Source organism: Etheostoma spectabile, chromosome 10, assembly GCF_008692095.1.
Source record: "Etheostoma spectabile isolate EspeVRDwgs_2016 chromosome 10, UIUC_Espe_1.0, whole genome shotgun sequence".
In the NCBI taxonomy this organism is placed as follows: Eukaryota; Metazoa; Chordata; class Actinopteri; order Perciformes; family Percidae; genus Etheostoma; species Etheostoma spectabile.
In genome coordinates this window covers 13,048,930-13,059,529 of record NC_045742.1, presented here as the reverse complement: position 1 = coordinate 13,059,529, position 10,600 = coordinate 13,048,930, and the positions used below count along the sequence as shown (strand labels likewise).

The 10,600-nt window shown below is 40.1% G+C and overlaps 2 protein-coding genes across 4 annotated transcripts; both read right to left on the bottom strand.

Moving 5' to 3' along the window:
* Positions 1 to 45: 45 nt before the first annotated feature.
* cd40lg (CD40 ligand) lies at positions 46 to 2,780 on the bottom strand. Its single transcript, XM_032528370.1, has 4 exons — positions 2,422 to 2,780; positions 1,830 to 1,863; positions 1,624 to 1,722; positions 46 to 1,480 (listed from the first exon to the last, which is right to left on the bottom strand). Exons 1-4 carry the CDS (start codon positions 2,620 to 2,622, stop codon positions 1,107 to 1,109), a joined length of 708 nt encoding a protein of 235 aa, XP_032384261.1. The 5' UTR covers positions 2,623 to 2,780; the 3' UTR covers positions 46 to 1,106.
* Positions 2,781 to 4,100: 1,320 nt separating this feature from the next.
* tmtops3a (teleost multiple tissue opsin 3a) lies at positions 4,101 to 9,903 on the bottom strand. 3 transcript variants are annotated; one of them, XM_032528366.1, is made up of 4 exons: positions 9,381 to 9,903; positions 8,145 to 8,473; positions 5,945 to 6,178; positions 4,101 to 5,372 (listed from the first exon to the last, which is right to left on the bottom strand). In XM_032528366.1, exons 1-4 carry the CDS (start codon positions 9,763 to 9,765, stop codon positions 5,148 to 5,150), a joined length of 1,173 nt encoding a protein of 390 aa, XP_032384257.1. In that variant the 5' UTR covers positions 9,766 to 9,903; the 3' UTR covers positions 4,101 to 5,147. The 3 variants fall into 3 exon arrangements, with proteins under 3 accessions (XP_032384257.1, XP_032384259.1, XP_032384260.1); XM_032528368.1 differs by having other exon boundaries at positions 4,101 to 5,342; XM_032528369.1 differs by having other exon boundaries at positions 4,101 to 5,337.
* Between the last annotated feature and the right edge of the window lie 697 nt (positions 9,904 to 10,600).

Here is a 10,600-nt window from a genome sequence, read left to right as displayed (position 1 = left end):
AATGAAACCTGTAGGTTTACTGTGTATGGATTGCACAACTCAAACCAGTCTCAAGAGTTTGATGAATGATTCATATAACATAGGGAAATGCATGGTAAGCAGTCATTGCCTGGAAAGAAGGCCAAATGCATCACAAAAGTAGAAAGTCTGTGACAAATTGTCAACAGTAAAAGGCTGATCTGTAATTATCGAGTTAATTAAGGTGTGTTCCTTAAAATAATCAGACGTGGACACTGCATTTGCTTATCACAGAGAAGATATTTTGTGTACCAGTGAAAACAACATGCAGATGAATGCAAATGTTTCTTTATATACATCAAAACGGCCATTAGTACTGAGTATTATTACCACCTCTCGAGTGGTAACCTACATCTTTGGTGGCCTTGTTTGCAGAAAATACATCATTGCTATGTGGTTTTCTGCATCCTAGAAATTTAAAACCATTGTGGTACTGACTTAGCAAGAAAATGCAGCAGGTTATGCGTTGTACAGCAAATGTGGCAAAAGATGATTTTAGTCTTTTAGATATGTCAGTTGAGTAGTGGTAGTCTTTGTTTACTGGTGACTAATCTGGGTATTAGTAATTGTGATTCATCAAACATATCAATGCAGATTTTCTTTTTTAGGACTAAAACCTTTTTTTTTTAAATAAACGGTCTGCACATCTTTCCTTAACGCCATTTAAAATATTCTGCATTTTCATACAGATATGCGCCATACTAGGACATGCACACACGCTTTTTGTAGTCTTGATTTCAGTCGAAGATGTGTAACTAGCACCTGAAATAGAGCAGATGCAAGACGACGTGAGGAAAAGAGAAGAAATCTTTTAGATTAAATATCAAAGTTTCATTTCACAGCAATGCAAACTCATTTACATCAATAAATACAGAACAACCATTCACAATACTGCCACAAAAATCCACGTTATATTTCTGATTTAGTAATAAATTATACTTTAGGAGTGTTGTCTCTGAAATCCATAAAAAAAAGATCAGAAATCCAGTCTATTTAACAGTGTTCTCAGAAGATTTAAATCCAAGTAGATCCACTTAATGAGTTCCCACTTTTTAGCTTAAGTGCATACATGTGTCCACATAGGAGTCCTACAGTTTGTACATCCCAAAGGTTGTTGCTCCATCCTCATAGTTCACCAGTGAAAGGTCTTGTACCCAAAGGCTTAGCTGGTTTCCTTTCTCCAGTGTGATCAACTCTCCCTGTGTGGCCGTGCACAGGTGAGGGATGGGTGATTTGCTGACGTTCAGGTTGCAGTAGGCCTGCATCACAACCTTCTCCGTTCCTGTCTCATTATCCCTCAGCTTCACCCTGCTGACCAGTGCGCGCACCGAGTCGCCTTTGGAGAAGGTCACCCTGGAGTAAACGTAGTAGTCGCCAGGCTGCAGGATAGTCAGCCAACTGTTGTAGTAGGGTCTGATGTTCCTAAGAATTGAGTGGCTCATATCCCACTGGAGATAACCCACTGGAGAGACAAGGGGAGATGTTTAGGCAACATTATTTAGAATACTTTTACTCTTAACTTTTAAATAGGATTGACTCATTTTACTACTTTACTTGTTATTTTGTTTTCAAAATCTGACATATGTAATTTTGAAAGTTTCTTACGCTCAGATGTCTGACTTGATGTGTGTAATTTCTGTGTGACTACCATCCGTGCCAAGGCTTTGTCGGAAGTTTCCTTCTTTTCTGCTGAGATAAAAGCAACTGGAGAAGAGAACAATAATCTAGTCAGACATTTTTGAGACTGCATTTTTGGATGCAACTTCATGTAAAAAATGACTTTCAGGAAGAGATACATGAAATGAACTTACAATTTCCTTTACCTGAGGGATGCTGAAATGAAAGCTGAGGGAATGAAAAAAGTAGACAATAAGGAACAGGTAGTAGAATATGTTGAATGTAGATTTCCTTATGGATTTTACATGCATGATATTTATAATTAAATATACAATATCTTTGCTTACAAAATGCTCATCGTGTAACAAGACACAGCTGTGAATATCACACCTACGTTGTCTGATCAAAGCAATGTGTTGCATTGCAACAAGAACATTTTCTGCAGGAGTTTCATTGGTCTGACTGTTATATTTATACACTGACCAAAATGTGTGAACTGCCAGAAGAGCTAAACGTATCTATTTTTAATACTCAATGTAAGCAAACATGGGCAGTGTAGTATATACAGTACATTATTAAAAATAATGTTAAACTTAATCAGTAGCTTAATAACAATTTGACTTGTTATCTTTAAGCAATCACCTTTTCATAGTCGGTGCAAAGTAAAATATTTTAACTTGTAATGGCTTGGAATATTACAGTATAATTACAGCAGCAGTGCCAACTATTAGTACAGTAACTTTATTTAAGTTAAAAGAAGAAGAAAAAAAAGATATTGTTATTTACCTTTATGTCATTGTGGTACAGATAGATGAATCCTGCGACCGACAGAAATAAATGTAGCAACACTACACCAAGCAAAAACCGGACGAGAGACTTGCTGTGGCCTCGTGATGGAAGTGGAGCCGGGATGAGGACCGGCTGGGACGCGCCGAGGCGCGGAGGCACCGGCGGTGGAGCCAGGCTGGTGTGGTAAGTGTTGATCATGGTAGAGAGGAGTGCTGAAACCTAGATAGGCCTTGGGTCCGTGACATCCCATGCACTTCTGAACCACTGCTCTCTCAAGCAACTGAGTTTGTCTCTCGCTACTTCCTGGAAGCAGCAGATCTGTGACCTCTGGTAAGTTCACGTGTGGACAAAAATGTGTGCGTCTGACACTTTTTCCCCTGATTTTTGTCAGTAGGTGTCCCTAAACGCCATACGATGCCATGATGCCTCGTATCACTCAGTATTTCTATGTCAATGGCGCAATATTTCTGTTTGGCAAATGAAAAACAAATTCCCAAGAAGTATAGTACATAATGTCTTTTGACAAATAGTAGCATAAGTCATATTTAGTTTTTAAAGTAGGCGACATTACACATTACATTACACAGAAAATATGCAGACCTATTGAGTGTTCAATGGCATTTTTTCACAGTTTTGACGCTTTGGGTATTTTCCTGAGACCAACAGCATCAACAAATACATGAAACAAGAAATAACACATTTACAACTAATTTCCCTTAATTAAACATCAATGTGATGGCTCAGTGACCAAAAGGGCTATATATGGTGAGCATGATGCAATTTTTAAAAAGAAGACAAGGACTTGAAGGCCTGTTGAAAGCTTGCTTAGTTTGTCTCAATTCAATTAAACTTCAAAAGGTTTACAAATACACAACAATCTTTCATGACAACCGCAAACTCTGCTGGTTGTGGTGGAACACTGACCTGGAAATGCAGCCACTTATGTTTTCAGTCTACCCAGATAGCCTGGTTAGCATAATCCGAAACCTTTTTTGTGACATTTTGACGTAGTGAGTTACAGGGTGCTGCATAGAATGATAATGCAACTTTGCAGATGCAACTATGTCGTTGTCATAAGATTGTTTTGCCTGTGTGGAGGTTACAGACTAAGTTGGTGTTAGTCATTTCTGCACTGCATCTTTTTAGCTTCTGTAAACTTTAGAGCCTGAAACCCCAAGCTCAGGACAAGAAGTTGTCTGGCCCAGTGTACGTATTTTAGGGTAAAAAATTGAGCTTACATGAGCTACATACTTTAAATTGGTTAAATAACTATATCAATAAAGATAATCCAGTATTGCATCAGCTATGGTGACCCAAACTGGATAAAGTTTTTAGAATGGTCTTTAAATGAATTGTTTTGTGCTTTAACCTTCCTAAATTTGAATAGTATACACTGTACACTATGTATGATACTATGTTCAATAAAAATGAAGTGTTATTGGAGTTTGTTTGCTTATTGTCCCTGTGGGGAAATTAGGTTTCAGCAGAAACCACATGGCATTCTGGGGTGTTGTTGAGCTGAGTTAACCCAGCCATTTCAGGTGTCTGGAGGAATTGTTCAGGAAGCAGAGGCAGAGAGCCTCAAGCGGACCGACGCTACAGGCCACCCATGTGGGAGACAAACATTTTGGAAGACTGATTTCCTTATTGAAAAGACTGTGATTGAAGAGACATTGTTTCCCACAACCTGGCTTTTTGTAAATACACCTTTTTAGAACCTGAACTACAACAAGGAGAGTGGGCTCGCAGGGTCCCGGCGCTGACGAAGTACGCTGGAAAGAAGTGCTAGAGCAAAGGTCAGTCCCGAGGTCGGTCCCAACAACGAACTGAAACAGCGGCTAGGTGAGTCAGTTTAAACGCAGCACAATCCCTCTTAGGCAGGAAATAATACACACATCCAGGTTTCATTCTCACGGTAAATGCATCAGACAGGGAGAGGAGACCAACACCATTAATGTTACAAGCTAGGTTAGTCTTTAGTAGCTGTGTTCCTTCATTCTAGGAGCCCAGGTTACCTTAGCCTTGAAACAACAGGCTACATACAGAATAGTCATATGTACATAGTATATAAATACACTGAATGTACTAAATGTCAATAAAGAAAATCCCAGAAGTAACTTAATCGGTATATTGTTTTAACTTGTCCCTATGTTGACAGACAATATGTGATTATTTTATAAATAGTGAAAAGTTATGGTCTGTAATTGTTGTATCAGTAGTTATACTAGTATAATTACTAATGCTATGTTGCTGTTGAAACCAACGCTCCTGTATGCTGCAGTAACTGCATATTGTAGAAAAAGATTAAAAAACAAAAAGATAGGATGATACTTTAAAATCAAAAACACCTATACAAGGTTTTGGTTTCTTGTAAACTGATAAGTAGGGCTGGATATTATTTTACATAAAAGGTAAAAAACATTTGTTGCATCTGAATGTCTGTCAGAGAAATATGGACTGCTTTAACGCGGTCAAACCTGCATCAAACACATTCACGTATTTTCAGAGCATTCATTCAAAACATACAGTACATTGGTACTTGCATGTATTAAATATGCATCAAAGCAGAGGCTGAACTATGGCACCTTTACATTCAAATAATTAAGAGTTGACAGTGAAATATATCTTTGTATGTAAAATCAATAGCAGGGTGTTGGGAAATGTGTGTCTTTTAGTCGCACTTTGAATTCTATTATTATTCTATTATTAGACTATTGACTCTTTTATGGAGTGTAGTGGACAACGAGAGTGTGGCACTCATTGTGCCTGCTGCAGAGGGCAGTGCTTCTGGAGGAGCTGAGGATCTGACGCTGTGAAAAGCTGAGGCAGGCTTGTCTGTGGACGGGGAAGGAACCAGAGAACCGTGTCCTCGGAGTTGGGTGCTCCTCTTCTTGAATTGACCGGGGTTCCCTGCTGCACTTCACGAAGGCCACAAAGCATGTATAAAACTGTAAAAGTACAAAAGACTATATTAGACATCTAGGTTACATTTAACCATTGTTTTAACAGCACTGTAAAGCAGATAATAATTATTAATAGAACCTAACTACACAAAGACATTTCCAAGGATTCTGAAATGTTATCTGACCGGCAAATCGCCTAATCAAAGCTTTCTGATTTAACTAAAGAATAATCAGTAGGCACACACTGCATCTCACCCCATATACTCGGCTGTAGCGGAAAAAGAGCTCTTGTGGCTACCGCAGACTGAAGTATGTCATCGAGTGTGCTGCATGTAGCACCTAATAAGTGGTAGTGAAGAGACACTGAGAGTTACAATAATAAACATAACTGAGACTGAGCTGTATCTTTAATGTCACGGAGGCCACGGTTCCATTGAGTCCTCCTCTGTGGATGAAACACTGTCACTTTCCTCCCTGCTTTATATTTAGATAAGGCTGCGCAGTCATATGCACTTCAACCAACAGATCTTACACAACATACTTCAATCTGGTACCATTTGCAACAGTGACAGTGATTCTGGGTCTGCCTTCATCAACACTCTGCCCTCAGCTCTCACCTGGTTGTTGAAGAACACGTAGACGACCGGGTTGACGACAGTGCTGAACTTGGCCAGGACGGAGGGCACCACACTAGCCAGAGGAGTGACCAATCCTGATCTACCGAAGGTGGCAATCAGCGCCATGATGCCGTATGGCATCCAGCACAACATGTAGCAGGACACCATGGACAACACCATCGCCAAAATGTGCTGCTCTCTTCGCTGAGCTGCCAGCAAATTGATTTTACCTACCTGGAGGCATGAAAGAGGAGGTTAAACCTGTCTTGACAATGATTTTCCTGTTGACTTAAATGCTAAAAAAAACATTTATAATGTTTGTGTCATTTGCAAGATCCCTCTTTGAGGGCCTGAGGTAGGTGGAACCAGGTAGACTATATGAAAAGTAGATAAGGTCGGTTTTAAAGTGCCTCTCCCACATGCATTGAGCATTTCTTTATTTGGTGCCCTCCAGTGGTAGTGTTACAATAAGACACTCTGACACAGCAATGCATGCAGACACACACCTCCCTTGCCCCTCATGGATCAAAACTGAGGAAACTGAGAAGAAGGAGCAGGCTAAAAGCAACAGATAGACTGATTCAGAGCAGATTGTTGTAATTTCTCTACAAACTAAAACTTGAACAATGTCAAAGAAAGAGGGTATTAATAAAAAAAATACATTGAACCCAATTCTACACATAGCTCCCTTAAGTTCTTTTTGCTGATGAAGACTGAGATGTGGTTCAAAGTTTTGAAAAAGCTATTAAGTGAACCATGAGTTTATATCATTTTGTATGCAATATGTACAGTGAACTTAAAGTTTAGTGTTCCTCTTCCATACAGCAATAGAGATTTTGTTTTCTTCCCTCAGATGGTTCAACCTCCCAAAACACTGGATCCTACATTTCCCCTAATGCAATTGGTTAGTTTCTTTTATTAGACCTTTCCTGTCTTAAGAGATGCGTGGCATCTTTCAAACATTACACCCCTAGTGTTTAATGCTGGCTTTTTGTTATTAAATGTGACTCAGAGCCCATAGGTCAAGGACATTTAGCCCTGATAATGTCAACAGTTTTTTTTTCACAATCTAGAAAACTACCTCCATAGACACAGAAGACTCGTAATGACAAGTAAACTGAACTTAATGTATAAAATCAGTGGAGCACCCCTTTAATATCAACAAGGGCTCCAACTATGTAAGTTCTTTTTTCATTTCGTGCTTTTTGGCAATTGTCCTCCCACTTTTTTCATAGACAAAATCATGGTTCAAAATGGTAGTGCAATAATTATTAGGCCTACATATGTATTAAGGTTACACTGTAGGGTACATTGATTGGGAACAAGATACAACACTGGATAGACACTGGGTATCTAGTAGAACAGACACAACATGTATGAGTAAGTAATGGTCATGTTACAGTTACCATAGAAACAAAAAAAAATACATTATTGACGGTATGCTGACAGCACTGTGGCCACACTGCTCTGATGTTTTTTTCTCAGGAGGTGAGTAGCTGTGGGCTAAAAATAGTCCATACATCATGAGCCAAGTTGGATGGATCTATGGTGGTTGTCACCTCCTCAGTATTGATTGCACACCCTTGTGGCTGTGATCTTTTATAATTACCTATGATGCTCATCACTGTGCTTCATGAATAAATGAGCATGTGGGCCTGGTGAAGGAAACCCTGCCCTTTCTGTAAAATTAGGCTCCTGCACATCTCTCACACACTCAATTACACAACCTTGTGTGACATTAGGTCTCCACCTCTGTTGCTCATGCAATACGTTTTCTGACAATGTTCAGTTAGCAATGATTTCTGCATGGCTGAACTTTTGTTCTGCTTTGATGTTACTCACTCTGATCTCATTTACACTATCAATTCTGTCTCATCTCAACCATAAGATAAAAATATGAAACTCAATGAGAGCTTTTTTGAAATGATTTTGAAAATGTATATTTTTGTGTCCATTTGTCAATTTGACAACCCAATTACAGTATGAAACAGTAAATCTCAAAAGACTGTGTGTAGACAGCATCACCATTTAAATCTAAATGCAATGCTGTCATAGAGAGAGAGACAAAAAACTCCAAGCTTGAGCCACACTGAAGTTGTTGCTATAAATGTCATCGCTCTTTCTGATGTGTCACTTTAAGGCACCTTTGAGAATAAATAGTTTGCGTTGTTAAGAGTGTAACAGAATAATATGAACTCACCCTCCGGATTGCCATCAGGATCCGGCCGTATGAGTAGACCATGAGTAGAAGAGGCAGCAGCAGACAGAAGATGAAGAGACACAACACGTAGGAGATGCTGGTGGGTGAACGGAGGTGCCACTGGACGGAGCATGTGGTACCGGGTCCCTCGGGCCCATAGCTGCTCCAACCCAGGATAGGCGGCACAGTCCAGAAGAGAGAGTAGAGCCAGGAGCCTCCGACACAGAGCCAGGCCTTCCTGAAGTTTGAAATGTCGACCAGGGAGGTACAGAGCACGGCGGTGTAGCGCTCATACGAGAGAACAGACAACGAAACCAGGGACACAATCCCTTAAAGGTCAAGACAGGAGAAAACAGAAATGTAAATTAGAAGATTCATCCTTATGAAGACCCCAGCGACTCACTGCCTTGCAATGAGTTCACGATTGAGGGTCAAAGCCAACCTGCTGAAATTATTTTCAAAACCAATTCTAACAAATTGGTTACTAGAAAGGAGAACAGCTTTGAATTCATTAAGCCCTCAGTTTCAATGACTAAATAAATAAATGAATAAAATAGAAAGTAATTAAATGAAGATGATTATTTTTATAAGTTAAAATGTAAGAAAATGAAAATTGTCAACAGACTTTGTGATTCCTGATGTAAACATGCATATGTGCTTGTCATATATACAAGGAATGTTGTACAGTCATTTGTGGTTCATACACACTGAATCCTAATTACTTTTGGTGACCTTTCCTGTGATGCCCCCATGAGGTTTAAACTATTACTACTGGAATGTTTACCATGACATTTAGGGCACACATGCAATGGCCCCCGCAGGAATACCTGTAATAACTTTGTTGATTCCCTGACCTTTCAAATTTCATTTCTAAAATTGTGTCCAATATTTATAGACAGATGCCTGCAAAACCAATGTCATTCCCATCAGCCTTTAACTTTCACATTTTTATTTTGATGTAGCCTATAATGTTTATTCTCTGTAGAGAATGTATGTGTATGCATGCACTGCCATAACCCCTTTGTGTATGTTCCTATCTAGAGACTGCTGAAGAAATCTAACTATTGAGCTACTTCCGGAATGACTGTCCAGTCATTGTCTCGGTAAACAAACAAACAAACAAACAAACAAACAATTAAAGAAAAACGTCCCACATTCACCACAAGACGGTGGGCAACACAAGTTAACAGAAAAAAAAGTTCTATATTTGTGTTCATCGCCACACATGTCACTCACCAAAGAGGGAATTGGCGAACCCGTACCACTTACAGCCGTACTCTCCAATGAGCCATCTCCCGTGCAGACTCGCAGCGAAACTGAACGGTGTGCCGAAAACGCACACGAGGATGTCGCTCAGACTGATGTTCAACAGGATGATGTTGATGGGCGTCCAGAGCGTGCGAAACTTGGCGAAGATTAGAAGAGCGAGGAAGTTGTTAAAGATTCCCGCAACTAAAATAAAGCCGAGGCATGCTGCCACCACCGTGTGGCCGGTCCGGCTCAGCCCGCCGGGGCTCTGGGACGCCGGGCAGTCCCGCAGACTGGCGACGGTGCTGAGGTTGGAGCTGGAGAGAGAGCTGTCTCCGGTGCTGAAATTGCAACCGCGTATGTGGACGACCATAGCAGTGACAGGAGATCAGAGGGCTGGAGAGAAGCACAAAGCCGTGTACAGCCCCACTACAGCAGCTCAACACGCTGCGAGGGCGGATTTCTCACAGTTAGGCTTATTAGAGTGTGAAGAGAGTTGAGTGCCCTGTTCACTTCTTCTACCTGCAACCCTATGATGTAGCCTATCTAAAATACCCTCCTCTCTCTCCCTCTCTCTCTCTCTCTCTCTCTCTCTCTCTCTCTCTCTCTCTCCAAGAAATATATATATATATATATATATATATATATATATATATATATATATATATTTCTTTCTTTCTCTCTCTTTCTTTCTCTTTCCCTCTTTGCCACGCACAAACACTCACTGTTTGTATTGTTTCCAAATCTCTCCAGTTATTATGCATAGTGACTCCTTTTGATCGCAATGACCTGTGTAAATGCAGTAAATCCCCCACGTGTATTGCTTTCCAGCAGTGAATGCAATGCCTTTCAAGGCGTTGTGCTGCGCTCATTATGAGACGTGCCCCAAATTCACATTGTTACAACGACTTTTATTGGCTTTTAGGATTTCCCATTGCAGATATAGGCCAGATTAAGTGATTGTCTAAAATGAAGTTGTCATATTCCATTCACGAGAGAATGTGCCAGGGGCGTTCCGCTCCAGAAATGCCCACTTTGGTTGCATGATTTTGCTAAGCTGTGCGTTTCATATTCATTGTTGCTTTTTATGCTTCTCCTCGGTTCACTTGAGCACAAAGTAAGTCACCAACAAAGTTTCACATCTGTTCAGCATTTTCTTTTATTTACAGCCTCAACCACCCTCACAGTTCCATTTTTTTTTCTTTATA